Below are 19,382 nucleotides of genomic sequence, written 5' to 3'. Positions count from 1 at the left end.
AGCAGATGAAGATCTTTTTTTTTGGCAAACCTAACTTTCCAATCAAGATCAAGGCAATTAATATTGAATAATACTTCTCATCAGAGCTCTAGAGAATCTTCTCAGTATTGTCTTCAAATGTGGCCAAGTAGTGACATGTGTTTAGCTATAACACTGCAATTTCTAATTGTACAGGTGTCATACCTGGTAAAATCTGGTGGAACAGGAGTGGTAACAAATGATGCCATGGGCTTTCGATGAACTTGCTGAAACATCATGAGGATCTCTGAGCTCTTGGATATTAACTCGCTCTTACTACAAGACCGCAACTGTATGAGGAAAAAGCATCATCTGAATAAATAAAATTGTTATTCTCTGGCACCCCAAAATTCTTCATAAAAAAGCAAATTGGAAATAATTTTCATATCTTTAAAAAAATGAGATAAAAATTATTTAAAGTTGATTTAAGAATTAAGAATCTACAGGAAATCAAACAATAAAGTCACTGAATAAATAAACTTGATTTGGGGCCTATTCTAGTCCTGGCTAGTCCACTTCTTATCCACTGCCTGGAAATGTGCCTGGGACAGCAGCATGGAAGACCCTGACCAAGCCCCTTGACTTCGGACTGACCTAACACTGGCTATTGCAGCCATTTGAGGATTGAAATACCAGATATAAGATTCTCCCTGTTACTTTGTCTCCCCTACTATTTCTGCCATCCAAATAAGTAAACACCAAACTTCATTCTATTTTTCTCATATATTAGAATCAAATTTTAAGCTTTCTAGAGCTGGTGCTGCGGCTCTATAAGTAAGCTTACTATCTGAAGCACTGACATAGCATATAGGACTGGTTCAAGTCCTGACTGCTCTACTTCTAACTCAGCTCCCAGATAATGGGCTGGGAAAGCAATAAAGAATGGCCCAAAGCCTTGGGCTCCTGTATCATGCATGAGACTCAGAGGTCATCCTGGCTCCTGGTTTTGAACCGGCTCATCTCCAGCCATTGTAGCCATGTGGGGAATGAACCAGCAGATGGAAGATCTCTATCTCTGTGTCTCATTCTCTGTAATTTTGCCTTTCAAATAAATAAGCAAATCTTTATGTACACACTTTTATATTGGTACAGTGAAGATCCTATGTATACAAATGAATAAATCATATAAAGCCTTTAAAAGTATTTCTTACACTGCATTCTTTTTTAAAAAAAGATTTATTTTTATTGGAAAGGCAGATACACAGAGAGGAGGAGAGACAGAGAGGAAGATCCTCCATCCATTGACTTATTCCCCAAGCCACTACATATATTATATATTATACATATATTATCCTATATAAAAACAGAAAACACTGTTTTCATAAGTTATCCCAATGGCAACACTAGAGAAGTTTGGTCTAACAGCCATGATAGTTAAGACTACTGACAGGGCCAGCACTGTGCTATAGCAAAGCTACACTGCCACTTGCAATGCTCGCAACCCATATGGGCAGCTGCTTTATTTCTAATCCAGCTCCCTACTAATGTGCCAAGGAAAGCGGTGAAGGACAGCCCAAATATTTGGTCTCAGGCAAGCATATGGGAGACAGGGAAGAGGCTTCTGGCTCTGGCCTGGTCCAGCCCTGGTCATAGCCACCATTAATTTTTTTTTAAAGATTTATTTATTTTGATTGCAAAGTCAGATATAGAGAGGAGAGACAGAGAGAAAGATCTTCCATCCGATGATTCACTCTCCAAGTGACCGCAATGGCCAGTGCTGCATCAATCCAAAGCCAGGAGCCAGGAACCTCTTCCAGGTCTCCCAGGCGCATGCAGGGTCCAAGGCTTTGGGCCGTCCTCTCCTGTTTTCCCAAGGCCACAAGCAGGGAGCTGGATGGGATTCGGGGCCTCCGAGATCAGAACCAGTGCCCGTATGGAATCCTGGCATGTGCATGGCAAAGACTTTAGCCACTAGGCTACTGGCAGGCCCACCAAGAAACTTGTGATTCTGTTCTGCTTTTCTACTAGTCTGGGTGCCAAAATCACTGTTCATGTTGTTATGATTTTATTCTACACTTTGAAATCTGATCTGACAACAGCTCTTTGTACTTTGTTGTGCAAAGAACCCCTTGTTCAGGGGCCTGGTGCGAGGGCGCAGTGGTTAAGGTCCTCGCCTTGCATGCCCGGGATCCCATATGGGCGCTGGTTCTAATCCTGGCAGCCCCGTGGGAGACCTGGAAGAGGTTCCTGGCTTCGGATTGGCTCAGCTCCAGCCGTTGCGGCTGCTTAGGGAGTGAATCATCAGACGAAAGAACTTCCTCTCTGTATATCTGCCTTTCCAATAAAAATAAATCTTAAAAAAAAAAAAAGAACCCCTTGCTCTTTCATATTGGAATTTCAGCAAATTCACAGAATTCACTGAAATTAAGATTGAATTAAGATTGAATTAAGATTGAATTGCACCTGTAGATTAATACTTGGAAAACTACTTCTTGACAACACGGAATTTTCCATTAGGTATTATATTATAGTTTATAAACTGCAACAAGACACGGATTATTAAATTCAGCTTTATTTTAGGTGCTAAAAAAACTTCAACAGATTATGGTAGTAATGGGATACATCCCATTTCAAACATATCATGTAACAAAACATACATCCATCCAAGAATCATTGTAATCCACAATATTTCATTTAAACAAATTTATTATTTAGCAGTAGCATTAGAAGCAGAATTAGCAGTAGAATTAGAATTAGAATTAGAATTAGGCAAAGACAGTTTTTCCATGCAACGGTTCACTTCCCAAATGGCTCCAACGTCTGGGTCTAGGCCAATTTCAAACCAGGAGCTAGGAACTCCACATGGGTGCAGGCCTATGCATTTGAGCCATCTTCTCTGTTTTTCCAGAAACACTTTCCAATGGAGGTTGCAAGAATCCAGATGCCTGGGTCATCACTCATTAGCCTCCAAAGTTCTGGGTTCAAAAACGCAGCTAGGACTGGAACTCAGGCTTTTCACCACAGGATCTGGAGATCCTAAGCCGCATTAATGCTTCAGCGAACACTCAGCTCTATACAGATGGTTCAGAAAAAAATTCTGAAGTTTTTCAAAAATATTTTCTCCAGTTAGTTGCAGCCACCAGCTTATGAATTCTCTCCAGATCACTATGACTATGATTTTTTTACAATTTTATACTTCTGGGCCCAGTGCATTGGTCTGGTGGCTAAAGTCCTAGTCTTGAACTGGATGGCGCCAGGATTCCATATGGGCGCTGGTTCTAATCCCGGAGGCCCTGAATCCCATCCAGCTCCCTGCTTGTGGCCTGGGAAAGCAGGAGAGGATGGCTCAAGGCCTTGGAACCCTGCACCTGTGTGGGAGACCTGGAGGAGGTTCCTGGCTCCTGGCTTCGGATTGGTGCAGCACCAGCCATTGCAGTCACCTGGGGAGTGAATCATCGGATGGAAGATCTTCCTCTCTGTCTCTCCTTCTTTCTGTATATCTGACTTTCCAATAAATAAATAAGTCTTTAAAAAAAAAAGTCATTTCTTAATGATAATGGGGGACCGATGGAGCTTAACAAGGCAAGACGTTTATGTCTCTAATACAATACCCTCTAAACGAATGAATCAACTAACAGGTTGTCAAAAGAGAGAAACCAATAACAAGGGTTTCAAAATCTTCCTTATAAAATGTGCTAAGAGTACAGGTTGTGTATTCTATCATCAAAATGCCTTGGATTAGAAGCATTTAAAAGGAATATGTATATGAATAATGAACACAACATTAATTTATGCTTGATTTACACCTTATGCACATTCATGCTATTTTTGGTATGCCTGTGTTTTGACTTAACTCTGTCACACATAGTCAGTTGTGGAAATTTCCACTTGTCATATTAGGATTCAAAAAGTTTCAGACTTTAGAGCATTTTGGATTTCAGATTTTTTGACTAGGGTGCTTATAGTGAAAAGATAGGGTAAACTTAAATAGCATCAATCAACTTCATCACTGAAACATAAAACATTCCACATAATAATAGCAGAACATATTTCATAAAGAATTTTAACCAGTATATCATATTCCTGGAATAACCAAAGGAAAAAATTCAAATAACCAAAGGAAAAAATTCAATCAGTCCTGAAAAATCAATGAAAGGGAAAACAATCAAAACATATCCAGAATCTATATCTTTAAAATCAAGAAAGTGACTAAACTCTACCAAGATTGGCCCGGGGGGGGGTTGGGGGGGGGGAAGCACAACCAAAATTAGCATTATTAGAACATAAATAATAGCATTACCGATTTCACTAATGTTTCAACCATATTAAGAAATATACTATTAATATAACATTGGTTAGCATAAATAAATATTTATGCATTCATTAGCATACAATGCAGCAGTTCAGATGAAATGTAGTAGTAATTCCTTCAAAGATACAAATTGTCAAAGCTCACTTATGAGGAAACGACATAAATTCAGAAGCCTATATTTATTAAAGAAATTTAATTTGTAGTTAAAACTACTATACAAACAAAACAAAGCACCACTGGTGAATTTAAATACTTAAGGAAAAATCACCAATGTTACTCAATTTATTCTAGAAAACTGAAGGCAAAATACTTTAGTATATATTCTTTGAGGCTAGAATTACTCTGATATCAAAGCCAAAATGAAAGTATTTCCAGGAGAAAGGGGAGAACCACAGCTTAATACTCTCATACACAAGGATATTAAAATCCCAAACAAAATTCAAATTAATTGAATCCAGCAATATAATGAAAAGGCAATAAATAAATATAAGCTGGAAATCTGAGTCCTAAAGTACAAGATTAGGTTTTTTTGTTGTAGGTAATATAATTCACCATATTAAGAACTAAAATAGGGGGTCAGCATTGTTGTATAGTAGTTTGAGTCCTGACTATTTTACTTTCAATTTTTTTTTTAAGATTTTGTTTTTTTATTGTAAAGTGAGATATACAGAGAGGAGGAGACAAAGAGGAACATATTTTACCTGTTCGTTCACTCCCCAAGTGGCCGAAAGAGCAGGAGCTGAGCTGATCCAAAGCCAGGAGCCAGGAGCCTCTTACAGGTCTCCCACATGGGTGCAGGATCCCAAGGCTTTGGGACATCCTTGACTGCTTTCCCAGGCCACAAGCAGGGAGCTGAATGGGAAGTGGAGCTGTCAGGATTAGAACCAGTGCCCGCATGGGATCCCGGAACAGGCAAGGCAAGGACTTTGACTGATAGGTGACCACGCCGGGCCCAAGTACTTCACTTTGAATCCAGTTCCCTGTTTATGTGCTGGGAAAGCAGTTAAAGATGGCCCAAATCCTTTGGTTCTAGCACCCACACGCACCAGGCTCTCAATGGTATTATCTTAGCCATTTTGTGTTCCCTATATTCCAAACACCAAAAACAATGCCTGTTATTTGCCACTTAATAGATCCTCAACAAATAAAAATGCTAAATTTTAACATGAGAATCACTGTATTCAGGTGACTAGTAACAACAGTCAACCTCAAAGCCACCCAGGAAGATTTTAACCTTTTATAGACTCACAGATTTCTATCGGTTATTCCCAATAAATACAATTCTATTCTTGCAAGAAAGAATCAATCTTACTTAATTCTCAAATATGAAGAAACAATTAATTCTTATTTCATAAAACTTCTCAATAGCAAAGAAAATCTCATTGATCTCATTCAGATATTCTGGTGAGGGGAAAAATACTTCTAAAACATTTTGACAAATACATATTATTTCATTACATTTAATATTTCATTACCTGGTGTTCTACTTCCTGAAGTAAGGATTCTAGCAGTTCTGTTTCTTGAGTTAAAGATGTCTTCTGACCTGTTTAAAAATAACAAAACAATAACACACATACTCATTATAGACTTAATTAACTTTCACTAACCATTTTCTTTCTTGCTTGCTTGCTTTTTTTTTTTTTTTGAAAGACAGAGTTGCAGAGAGAGAATCTTTTGTTTGCTGGTTTACTCCTCAACTGCCAGAAGGGTAAGACCTGGGCCAGCAAAGCCAGGAGCCAGAAAATGCATCTGTGTCTCCCAAATGAGTACAGAGGATCAAACACTTGGGTCATCTTTGCTGCTTTCCCAAGTGCATTAGGAGGAAGATGGGAACGAAATCAAACCACTATGACTCAAATCTGCATCCATAGGGGTTGTCGGTGCTGCGGACAGCAGTTTAACCCATGGCACCACAGTGCCAGCCCCTCCAACGAACATATTCAATAACAAAAATTCCTCACTACAGCTATCCAATGATTTCCCTAAAGATTAAAGAGGCTGAGTCTAACAAAACGGAACAGTACTTCTGAAGAGTTTCAGAACCAACAAATTACATTTAGACAAAACCACCAAATTCATCTAAGAAATGCATGGCACATGCCACATGTCAAGTGAAACAATTACCTTTCTAGATCCTCATTTTCCCTTAGGAAAATGTGCTGGTGCTGTGCATAAAGTCGTCACCTGAAGTGTCAGTGTTTCATATGAGTCCCAGATGCTTCACTTCAGCTCTAGCTCCCTGCTAATGAAAAGCTGGGAAAGCTGTAGACGACAGCCCAAGGCCTCGGTCCCTGTACCCAAGAGTCCCAGAGGAAGCTCCTTGCTCCCAGCTTCAGACAAGCCCAGCCTGGCCACTGGAGCCATCTGGGGAGTGAACTGGCAGGTGGAAGATCCCTCTTTAACTCTGCCTTTCAAATAAATAAATAAATCTTCTTTAAAAGTAACACGAAATTCATGCAGTTATTCTGGAATAACTTGTCCTCCAAATTTTTTTTTTACTTTAAAGAGGTATGTAGTTAATGGATCAGATGTTTTTTTTAAATGTCAGCAAAAATATCTTTATGCATAGAAAAATCTATTCAAACAAACAAACAAGCCCAGAGACAAATGGCCTTAAAAATCTGGAAACATAAAGGAATAAAGAAATCATTATCAAAAAGATTAATACAGAAAAGGAGGAAAGAAATCTTGCATATTTTCAAACAACAAGAAAAAATTAGGCATTCTTGCTAATTTATGATTGTTTTTCCAAAATCACATTCTGAATACTTATGTATTCCATGAGGTTAGAAGTTAAATTAATCTGTACTACTTGTTTTGTTTTGTTTTTTTTTAAAGATTTATTTTTTATTATTTTTTCATTGGAAAGGCGGATATACAGAGAGGAGAGACAGAGAGGAAGATCTTCCATCCAATGATTCACTCCCCAAGTGAGCGCAACGGGCCGATACTATGCCGATCCGAAGCCAGGAGCCTCTTCCGAGTCTCCCATGCGGGTGCAGGGTCCCAAAGCTTTGGGCTGTCCTCTGCTGCTTTCCTGCTCCACAGGCAGGGAGGTGGAAGGGAAGCGGGGCTGCCGGGATTAGAACCGGCGCCCATATGGTATCCCGGGCGTGCAAGGCGAGGACCTTTAACCACTTGCGCCACCGCGCCGGGCCCCGTACTACTTGTTAAAGATGTAACAGGTATAACTTTTATTTTTGAAATAAAAAAGTTCTTGCTTCCAAAGAGAAACGTGGGAGAAGAGATAAACAATCTGCTATCTAGAACTACCACAGTAATTTCTACCTTCATTACATCCCATATCTAATGATCGGATATTGCCCTATCACCACACTATCACACTTGATTAAGCTTCAATATTAGTGGCAGAAATTACAATATACATAAAAGATAAAGTTCCTCATAATACTAAATAAGGTGATGATAACAATTCAACAAAAACTCTAGCCCTGAAAATATTTCATTTAATTACAAAAGCTATCTTCAGGATGAGTGTTTGGTTACACCAATTAATATGCTAGTTAAGATGCAGGGAAACCAAATCAGGGTGCCTGGATTTGAGTCCCAGCTGCGCTTCCCACTCCAGCTTTCTGCTAATGAACGTGCTGAGAGACAGCAAGTTACAGCTCAAGTACTTGCAAGAGACCTGGGATGAGATGCAGGATTTGATCTGGATGCCAGGGTATTAACAAATAGACTGGGGCCCGGCGCGGTGGCACAGTGGTTAAGGTCCTCGCCTTGCACGCCCGGGATCCCATATGGGCGCCGGTTCTATCCCGGCAGCTCCACTTCCCATCCAGCTCCCGGCCTGTGGCCCGGGAAAGCAGTCGAGGACGGCCCAAAGCTTTGGGACCCTGCACCCGCATGGGAGACCAGGAAGAGGCTCCTGGCTTCGGATCGGCATAGCATCGACCGTTGCGCTCACTTGGGGAGTGAATCACTGGACGGAAGATCTTCCTCTCTTTCTCTCCTCTCTGTATATCCGCCTTTCCGATAAAAATAATCTTAAAAAAAAAATAGACTGAAAAATGGAGATATTTCTATTTGTATATATCTCTCTGCCTTCTAAATAAAGAATACATATACTGGGCCCAGCGCAATGAATCAGTGGCTAAATTCTCACTATGCATGCACCGGAATCCCATATAGGCACCATTTCATGTCCCAACTGCTCCACCTCCCATTCAGCTCCCTGCTTGTGGCCCAAAAAAGCAGTAGTAAACTATCCAAAGCTTTGGGACCCTGCACACGCACGGAAGACCCAGAAGAAGCTCCTGGTTCCTGGCTGGTTCCTGGCTCTAGATCAGCTCAGCTCTATCTGTTGTGGCCACCTGATATTCTCAAGTATTAAGTTTTGCATCTTCAATAAAAATGTAATAAAAGAAATGGAACATTACTGGTAGGGATTCTGATTAAACTGAGTAAAAAACTTCTACTTCAGGCCCAGCGCGGTGGCGCAGTGGTTAAGGTCCTCGCCTTGCACACCCGGGATCCCATATGGGCGCCGGTTCTAATCCCAGCAGCCGCACTTCCCATCCAGCTCCCTGCCTGTGGACCAGGAAAGCAGCCGAGGACGGCCCAAAGCTTTGGGACCCTGCACCCGCATGGGAGACCTGGAAGAGGCTCCTGGCTTCGGATCGGCATAGTATCAGCCGTTGCGGCTGCCTGGGGAGTGAATCATTGGATGGAAGATCTTCCTTTCTGTCTCTCCTCTCTGTATATCTGCCTTCCCAATAAAAATAAAATAAAATAAATCTTTAAAAAAAAAAATACCTGCTGCTTCAATGTGCTTCAATCCCATGACCAGATCCTAACATGTAGTAGCCTAAAATCTAAAAATTCCCGGTGTCTGTAGCATCTCATCAAGTTTCACTCCTTCAATATCAAACTCCAAAGGAGATTCAAAGCACCTGAACCCCTCAGCACTCACCCATCAGTGTGATAAGCTTGTTCTTCAGCTGTGTGTCTAACCTTGCAATCATCATCTCAACCGAATTCCTAATTTCCCGAACACGTTCGTCTTTTGCATTTCTTACAGCTTCCACATTTCTTTCCTAGAAGACAAAAGGCAAAAAAGAAAAGAAAAAATAACAACAATAAATTGAATCTTAAAAACAAAGAAAATAACATGATTTTTTGTACAAGTATGCCATAAATGATTTAAAATTTGATTCCTAAAGGAATTCTCAAAACATAACATCTATTCTTAAGTTAGAAATGGTCTGTAGGGCCCGGCACAATGGCTGAATTGGTTAATACTTCCCTTGCACATGCCAGAATCCCATATGGACACCACTTCTATCCCATCCACTCCACTTCCCATCCAGCTCACTGCTTACAGCTGAAAAAGCAATGGAGGATGGTCCAAAGCCTTGGGCTGCTACACCCACATGGGAGACCCAGGAAAGTACCTGGCTGCAGCTCAGCTCTGGCCACAACCACTTGTGCAGAGTGAACCAGCTTTCTCTCTGTGTCTCCTTCTCTCTGCTGCCTTTGCAAAAAAAAAATCTTAAAAACAAAACAATTTTTTTATTTTTATTTTTTTTTAAAGATTTATTTTTATTATTTTTTCATTGGAAAGGCGGATATACAGAGAGGAGAGACAGAGAGGAAGATCTTCCATCCGATGATTCACTCCCCAGGCAGCCGCAACGGGCCGATACAATGCCGATCCGAAGCCAGGAGCCTCTTCCGGGTCTCCCACGCAGGTGCAGGTTCCCAAAGCTTTTGGGCCGTCCTTGACTGCTTTCCCAGGCCACAGGCAGGGAGCTGGAAGGGAAGCGGGGCTGCTGGGATTAGAACCGGCGCCCATATGGGATCCCGGGCGTGCAAGGCAAGGACCTTTAACCACTTGCGCCATGGCACCGGGCCCGAATTTCTAGATTTTAAAACATAATCAACTTGGGCCCAGCATGGTGTCCTAATGGCTAAAATTCTCACCTTGAACGCCCGGGATCCCATGTGGACGCCGGTTCTAATCCCGGCAGCCCCACTTCCCATCCAGCTCCCTGCTTGTGGCCTGGGAAAGCAGCAGAGGATGGGCCAAAGCTTTGGGACCCTGCACCCAGGTGGAAGACCTGGAGAAAGTTCCTGGCTGCTGGCTTTGGATAATCGGCACAGCACCGGCCATTGTGGTCACTTGGGGAGTGAGTCATCGGACGGAAGTTCTTCCTCTCTGTCTCTCCTTCTCTCTGTATATCTGACTTTGCAATAAAAATACATAAATCTTTTAAAAAAAATCTAATCAACTTATATGTTAAAAATGTACATATGTTATAGAATATAAACAGGATAATTATCTTGTAATATTAGTCTTACCACTTCTTGAACTAAGCTGATCAGTTCCATCAGCCGCCGACGAAGCTTGGCTACCTCTTCATTCACTTTGGTGACATGCTGCTCATAAATTTCTGCCAAAGGTTTAAAGGTATGGCCACCATGCTATTCAAATTAATAACAACAGTTATAGAACATTTTCATATCTCTTAGCTGCATTTATCTTACTTTTCAACACAAGAAGCACTAACAAAATGCTAAATATTTTCAAATAAATTTTTGCTTAAATTCTCTTGGCCCATGCAAGAACTTCTTAAAATTTCTTCCTAATGATACTCATCAGGAGAAAAGCACAAAATCCTCAAATCACAGCACAAACCATTTTGTAACCTTATTAGCTGAGTATTCATCCTTAAACACTAGCTTTCTTTCATGTCCTCAAACTTCTTTCCACCAGAATGCTGCAAAAGTTATTTTGTTTTATTTAAAAGTAATTATCCTTCATGTTCTTTCACACATGCTTTCTATTCATTCTTTGTAGCTTAGCTCAGTATTACAGAGTCAGCTTCCATAGTTATGCACTCTCATAGCTCTTATTGCTAAAATTTATCACATCAGGGCATGATGACTCAACTATCTAATCTTGCCTCTGTAAGCACCAGGATCCCGCATGGGTGCTGGTTAATTCATCCTGGCTACACCAATTCCCATCCAACTCCCTGCTTGTAGTCTGGGAAAGCAGCAGAGTATGGCCCAAACCCTTAGGATCCTGCACTGGTGTGGGAGACCAAGAAGCCCATGGCTTCTGATCAGCTCAGCTTTGGCTGTTGTGACTACTTGACAAGTGACCCAGTGGATGGAAGATTTTTCTCTGTCTTTCATTAGCCAGAACAACAAACCCACTTCTAATCCACAAAGCGTTACTGTAGAGAAATGAACTTTGCAAATCCAGTGCATTGGGCTCAAAGATTGATTTCTCATTCTATAAACCAAAAGACAATTTGCTATCCAATTTTAGTATTGTAATTTGAAATTCTGAATGGATAAAGCTCTTATTATAACAAAATTGTTATAGTAGATAATTATTAGAATAGTCTTTTCTATCCAAAGTACCCCATAATGATGTCCAAGATAAAAAAGACGTTCCCTTAAAAAATGGAAAGGATTGTGTCAACTGCCTCTTCCAAGAGCCAACCGATTTAAGGTTTTAACTGTAAGAACTTAATTCTTTCTGGTCAATATGAGTACTCAAGTTGTAAGAAAAATTCTCTGTACCAAGCTGCACGTACCTACCTCAGCCTGCGAATTCTCTCTGTAAAACATCGTGACTGATACCCACAGAACAATTAGGTCTTATGGTTATTTAAATATAGGCAAATTTTAGACATATATCCAGTTCTACATTCATTATCAATTGTTCTCCTCATTAATGATCTAAGTCTACTCAGAACCTATTTATATCAATTCCAGCCATCAGTATAAGTAAATAATTTTTATAACAGCACATAACTGACAAATAAAATGATGATTCTTCAATGGCTAGAAGATTTTCCTCTTTGTCTCTCTTTTTCTCTGTATATCTGACTTTCAAATAAAATAAATCTTTAAAAGAAATGAGTCTCAGAATACTAACTTAAATGCTTTAGATGTATTAAAGGTAAACTGGCTTGAAAAAAAGCAACTAAAAAGTAGGAAAAAAATCCCAATAAAGACTTACACTCAAATACTGCTTCAAAAGTGTCTATCTTCTTGTTCTACTTCCAAAAAAGGCCAAAACTAGAAATTATGGCAGTGTATCAAAAGATCAAAAGACCTTTAGCCAAATCAAAGACCTTGACCTTACAACATAAAGTCTGAAAGTGAATATGCATTTTATAAATTAAAATACTTATATAAGAGGTTTATATTGTACATCAAACAATCACATCAAAGAGGTTCTTGTGGATTAACATACAATACCTTTGAAAAGGCAGATGCATTTCTATCATCATTCTCAAAAAGTAAACTGACACTATTTTCTACCCAAACCCAATATGTATTCAATGCCTTCTAACTAAAAGTATATATTAACTAAAAACAATATACTGAATTTTGTGCTGCTCACCATTCCTCCCCAAAGTGCACACTGATGGCAGATACATTTCTTACAAGTCCAGCAAAACACACTAAGTTTCTCATGGTGATTTTCACACCTACACATTATGAAAACAAGACAGTTATACATTAAAATTGAAACAATTATTGCAACAAACTTCTAGGCTTGGGAAAACAGATCAGTTAGCTGTAAGTGAAGATGTCTAAGAAACAGAATCTAGAAGGTATTCTATGCCTATGATTTAATCTAAATAATTTCATGTGCACAGAACTTTCTAAAGTACTAGTTTCATTAATGTATACCTTACAAACCATACAAAATATAGATTTATTTAGATATAAGATACAAATATTAATATAAACCAATCTTAGTATCATTACAAGTACATTTTATCATGCCATTGATTAAACAAGTGCTTCATCACAGGCTGATTATGTGCAGATACCTGCTGAGCATGGGTGCACACACAAATGAAAACAATAACAGTAACCAATGCACAACAGAATACCAGATCTTCACGGCAAATGAACAACTCAAGCTTAAGTTTTCTCCTATGCTGGGTATCTACATGCAAGCCATTAAGTTGGACTCTAGTTGACAGAATTCAGTGTCTCTCACCCCCAGTCCAAAAAAAAAAAATACCCCCAAGAGGAAGCCACACCCAGTAATGTAATGTGACACTACATAGGAAATGGGGCCTATTCGAGGAGGTTCAAGGGGGTCATAAGGTGGAGCCTAATCTAACAGTGTAAGTGCTCTTGAGAGAGGAAAAGGCATCAAGACTGTACATGCACACAGCAAAGGCTATGTGAACACCAATAAAAACGTAGCCATCTACCAAGAAACAAGGCCTCTCCAAAACTCAATCCTACCAGCACCTTCATCTTGGAATTAAATCCTCTAGAACTGTGAAATAATAAATGTCTACCATTTAAACCACCCATCACTGATGTTATGGCAGTTCTAGCCAACTAACATAGACCCTCACTTTACAGCATATTTTTAAAAATGAATTTAAAATGGATCAAAAATCTAAGTATAAAATCAAAAACTATAAAACTCTAAGAGGAAAACATAAAAATTCATGACAGTGAATTTCACAGTGACTTCCTGGATATAACACCAAAAGCTCAAACAGTAGAAAAAAACAGACAACCTGAACTATGCAAAAATTAAAAACTTGTGCACGTTGAAGGCCATATCAGGGTGAATAAGGTAACCTATGGAAGATAAAAAAACTGCACAGTGTGTATGTTAAGAGATTAACATCCATAATCCATAGAGAACTCCACAGCAAAAATTAAACAAACAAAAAACTAAAGTTAAATCCTGATTTTAAAATGAGCAAAGGACTTGAATACAGTATTTCCCTAAGGGATATACAAATGGACATACAAATGGCAAACCAGCAAAGGATATTTGTCATCATTAATCATTAGGGAAACACAAATCAAGTCTTTACATCCATTAGAATGTCAGTTATCTAAAGACAAGCAACAAATACTGGCCAGAATGAGGAGACAGTGGAATCCTTATGAACTGTGGAACAGATGAGAACAAGCCAAAACAATCTATCCCATGACCTTGTAACTCTACTTCTGGATATGTACCCAAGAGAACTGAAAGTAGCATCTCAAAGACATAAGCACTCATGTCCACATAGTATTAATTCACAAAAACTAAAAAACAAAAGGAATTCAAATGTTCCATGAAAGATGAATGGAAAAAGCAAATTGTGGTAGACATATGATGGAATGTTATTCAGCCTTAAAAAGGGAAGAAAACGCTAACACGTTACAGCAGGCATGCACTATGACAGTAAGATGCTAAGTGTACCACTCTCTCTATGACAGCATCCAGAGCAGTCAAAGTCACAAAACCAGAAACTACAGTCATGGATGTGAACAATGGGTAGGTAGAGAAACTGTATTTGTTTAATGGATACAGGTTCAGATCTGAAGCCCAAAAGTTCTGGTGACATCCTTAACTGGATGACCTAAATCAACACAAACTGTACTTAAAAATGGTCCAGCAGCAAATTTTCTATTATACATATTAAAGCATTTCTTTTTTTTTTTTTTTAAGATTTACTTATTTATTGGAAAGTCAGATATACAGAGAGGAGGAGAGACAGAGACAAGAAGATCTTCCATCCGATGATTCACTCCCCAAGTGAGCGCAACGGCTGGTGCTGTGCGCTCCGAAGCCAGGAGCCAGGAACTTCTTCTGGGTATCCCACGCGGGTGCAGGGTCCCAAAGCTTTGAGCCGTCTTCGATTGCTTTCCCAGGCCACAAGCAGGGAGCTGGATGGGAAGTGGAGCTGCCGGGATTAGAACCGGCGTCCATATGGGATCCCGACAAGGACTTCAGCTACTTTACGCCACCGGGCCTGATATTAAAGCATTTCTTTTAGTATATGTGCTGCCAAAGCAAACACTAAAACTTTTTTTTTAATTACGCTTTCTCTTGTCTACAGAGCAGACACACTTGCATCTTTTAGAAAGTGCTTCAGGGCCAGGTTTTTGGAGCAGTGATTAAGTGGCCACTTTGGACATCTGCATCCCATCACAGTGCTGGTTTGATTCCGGACTCCTTCCCTCTCAATCCAGCTTCCTGTTAATGTACACTATAGCCCAAGTATGTAAGTTCCTGCTACCTATGGAGGAGACTAAGATTGCAGACAAGGCTCCTGGCTTTTATCCGCTCCAGCCCTGGCTGTTGTAAACATATGGGGGAATAAACCTGTAAGTGAAAGTTCCCTTTGTCTATTTCCCTTTGTCTATTTGAAAGGCAAACAAATAAAAATGTTTATAAAAGAAATTTACTTTAGACAAAGTACATCTATACTGTAGATTTCTGACTCAAGCATTCTTAACTTCCAATAACAAATTACTAAAAGAGCAGTATATTAGATTATGTCTGAAAGTTCATTTAGCAAGATTTGCAAATCACCAAATTCATAACATGGTTTTTATAATGTAGAAAATTCATCAGAAAAATTCTTAGCCAGTAGGTATCTTCAGCAAACCAAAGAGGACCAATAGGCACATTAGCAAAATGTTGTAGGTCCAGCCATTCCTTTTATGACAGGATCTAATAAAAGCCCAACAATGGGCCCACACTGTAATGTGGTGAGTAAAGCTGCCACAGCACCAGTATCCCATATGGATGTCAGTACAAGACGTGGCTACTTTACTTCTCATCAAGCTCCCTGTGAAACTGCCTGGGAGGGCCCAGCGCAATAGTGTAGTGCTTAAGTCCTCGCCTTGCACCCCGGGGATCCCATATAGTTGCCGGTTCTAATCCTGGCGGCCCTGCTTCGCATCCAGCTCCCTGCCTGTGGCCTGGGAAAGCAGTCAAGGACGGCCCAAAGCTTTGGGACCCTGCACCCACCTGGGAGACGTGGAGGAAGTTCCTGGCTCCTGGCTTTAGATAGGTGGAGCACCAGCCGTTGTGCTCACTTGGGGAGTGAATTATCGGATGGAAGATCTTCCTGTCTCTCCTCCTCTCTGTATATCTGCCTTTCCAATAAAAATAAATAAATCTTTAAAAAAAAAAAAACTCTGTTCCTTGACAATCCCCCTAGATAACGGAACAGTGTATTATCATTGTGTCCCCATTAAACAGTTAAGCAGAAAGGATTATCTCATTTTCCCTTGCATCCTCAGTCTAGCAGAGGATTTTTGTGTCTCCTGAGGATGTATACACAAAATAAACGTTAAACATTATGCTAGTAAGATCATATTACTCATTTAGAAATAAAAAGGAAATGCTATTAAAATTCATGGTAAATTCTATTAAATACTGATTTAAAAAAGAAAAACGGGCCCTACTTGTCCTTTTCGTTCTCTTCGTGTTTGGTAAGACTGCAGAGCTGAAGGGTGTCAAGCTGCTGAGTGACTTCTTCTGCCCAACGACAATTGACTAGTTCTCGCAGCTGGAGTGGAGCACTGGGGAGAAAATCCACACACAAACGTTCTAACTTACTTTATTCACTAAAACCAAGACACTTCTAAAAACAGACCTCACAATCATATTCATACTACAACATTGTTAAAATAAGATAAAACGATGAGAATGCTTTACAATTTATTTCTTAAAGCGAACAAAATAATTACTGACAACTCAGATTACAGACAGAATCCTTAATTCATTCATCTAAAGCTGAACTGTCCAAAAGCTGAACTGTCATAAGCTATATCTGAATATAGAAATGAGGGGACTGGTGCTGTAGCATGAGTTAAGCCACCACCTGAGACCAGCAGCCCACATCTGGGCAGCAGTCTGAGTCCCGGCTGTGCTGTTTCCTATCCGTCTCTGCTAACGCTCCTTAGAAGGCAGCAGACGATGACCCAAGAGCTTGCACCTCTGCCACTGATGTGGGAAATTCGGATGCAGGTCTTGGTTCCTTGCTCAGCCCTGGTTGTTACAGTCACCTGAGGGGTGAACTGGCAGACAGAACATCTCTATCACGGACTCAAAAACAATTTTTAAATGCTTAAAAAAGTAAAATTAAATAAGTTAAATCTTATCACAGTTATATCAGACATGTATAAAATACTCAACAGCCACAGATATAGCTACTAGCTACCATAATAATTGAGGAACAGAACATTTTCATTACAGAAAGTTCTATTTGATAGTGCTGATAAGAACATACGCTAACCTAAACAAAGTAAATAACAAAATAGCGTGTAAGGTGGCACCATGACATCAATATTTGAAAATTAGCAAAGGTGGAAACTATCTATATGTCTCTCAGTGTGAGCATAAATAAACCAAGGCATACAAACACATGCAAACATTCTTGAAATGACTATACGTAAACACAACCTCAAGGATATTTACCATACTTTACATTTGAAAAGCAAACTACATTTAAAAGGTATATCATTTGTATTTTATGGAAAAGCAAACATGCATATCAGCATATTACAGAAAATGCATAGAACAGATACAAACCTGATGACTTGTTCAGGAAAACTTATTTTATGAAAAAGCAAGAGTATTAGAAGAGATTTTACTTCATGTTTAATCTTGTGGAATGGTCTTGTTAACCATAACCACTAAAAACTTTTTTGAATTATAAAAGGAAGGGTAAGAAGTTACACAATAATTTTCCAAGACAGGTAGTGGCATAACCATATCAATATAATCATTTTCCAGCAGTCTAAATTAAGATAGTCCGCACCTTTTTCTACATAAGCTGCTTACTTCTGATTCAACTACTGTCACAAAGAGGAGGGAGGGGGCACTTACCTGTGAACCCCAGGTACTCTCTGACCCCACTACCCTGCTAGCCACCAAAGTCACAATCTTACCAAATGACTCACCGGCAATGAGGACACTGAGCTCTCTGCTCTGTCAGCCAGCGCTAAGGAAGTAAAAGAATTCAATTTTCATTGTAAGCATAAAAGTACTTTCATCTATACATCAAAAACTTAAAAATCAGATTTAATGAGCTCAACTCTCCAGTGCCTAAATTAATTTTAGACACACAGAAATCACAGGTAATCTAATGATGCACTCTCATTATCATCAAAATGGGAACAAACATCAAAGGAGAGAACTCATCCCAAAAACAGTTATCAAGCTTCTCATAGGATAGAAAGCAATTCTAGGACTGTGTGGCTCTCACCAGGAAAGTTTAATCTTCACAAGACAATAATGACACTGTCACTCCACCCTCAAGATTAAATCATGATGATTTATTTCTTAGCAACCTACCATAAAATCCCTGAAAAAGTAGGCCACCACAAAATTTGTTCATTTATATACTCACCTATTTGAGAGGGAAAGAAATAGTGAAAAATCCTGTACCTACTGGTTCACTTTCTAAACCTCCCAACAGCTCTGCAGTGCTAAAGCCAAAAGCATGGGTGGCATATCTGCTGCCTCCTGGAGCGTGCATGAGCAGGAAGATGAAAGTGGATCCCGGTGTGTGCAAGGTGAGACTTCAGCCACTGAGCCATCCTGCCAAGCCCTTGTTTCTTAACATACTAAGTCATTTCGGTCTCAAGAGTCTCTGCCCCTTCTGATATGGGTGCGTAAAACTTTCTTCCCCCTTAGATTCATATCCTTACTCCCACATTAAACTAATATTTCTAATCAAATGTATCTCTTCAGAAAGACCTTATCAGACTGCCCAAAGCAGCTACTAAATTGCTCATTTCCTTTCAAAGTCCTCACTCAACAGCCTATTCAGTTTTGTTCTCCTTCATTGCACTAAAATATTTCTAACAATCAATGTTTGGTTGCAACTCAACAGGTAAGTCAAATCTTTGCACAAGCAGCTTATACCTGCTGAATGAAAAAGCAGATGAACGGTGCATTCAAGAACCAAGACAGCTCTAGAAAGGTTAGAAACAAATCCATATGGCTGAAAACACAAGGCTAATGCTCCTGGACCTTGTAAGGCACATCTTGTCACCTGGATTCTGTAGCTGAGGAAACAAGACTCAAGTAATTAGAACCCTGTCACCCCGTGGGGAACCAGAAGTGGATTCCTTTTTTTCCAGCTTTGGCTTGGCCTGGTTCTGGCCACTGCAAGCATTAATGGAATGAGCCAGAAAATGGGAGTTCTTTCTGTTTTCATTCATGTGAAAGGTGTGCAGTTTGTTATTAGTAAACAGAACACTCTCACCTACCTCCCAAAAATATGCCAGACTTAGAATAAGAATAATGTTCAACACGCTGAAAGCACAAGCAGGCAAGACATTGAGAAGTCAATGCTGAGGG

At 39.7% G+C, this 19,382-nt stretch overlaps 1 protein-coding gene across 11 annotated transcripts in view; it reads right to left on the bottom strand.

Annotated features, from left to right (window-relative positions):
• Positions 1-19,382, bottom strand: part of TRIM37 (tripartite motif containing 37) — a 79,803-nt gene that overhangs the window by 45,359 nt on the left and 15,062 nt on the right. For 10 of the 11 annotated variants that reach the window (XM_041000306.1, XM_041000313.1, XM_041000309.1 and 7 more), the window contains 7 exons: positions 17,978-18,018; positions 16,478-16,594; positions 12,654-12,741; positions 10,592-10,714; positions 9,204-9,327; positions 5,746-5,813; positions 184-308 (listed from right to left, as the gene is read on the bottom strand). In XM_041000306.1, coding sequence (XP_040856240.1) covers positions 184-308; positions 5,746-5,813; positions 9,204-9,327; positions 10,592-10,714; positions 12,654-12,741; positions 16,478-16,594; positions 17,978-18,018 — 686 coding nt within the window. Of the gene's footprint in view, positions 1-183; positions 309-5,745; positions 5,814-9,203; positions 9,328-10,591; positions 10,715-12,653; positions 12,742-16,477; positions 16,595-17,835; positions 17,842-17,977; positions 18,019-19,382 lie in introns of all 11 variants that reach the window. The other variant, XM_041000314.1, reaches the window with a different exon arrangement.

This window comes from Ochotona curzoniae, unplaced genomic scaffold (genome assembly GCF_017591425.1).
Source record: "Ochotona curzoniae isolate NIBS_2020 unplaced genomic scaffold, NIBS_Ocur_1.0 scaffold_2453, whole genome shotgun sequence".
Classification (NCBI taxonomy): Eukaryota; Metazoa; Chordata; class Mammalia; order Lagomorpha; family Ochotonidae; genus Ochotona; species Ochotona curzoniae.
Note: the sequence above shows the minus strand (reverse complement) of the source record. Positions and strands in the feature narration are given on the sequence as shown.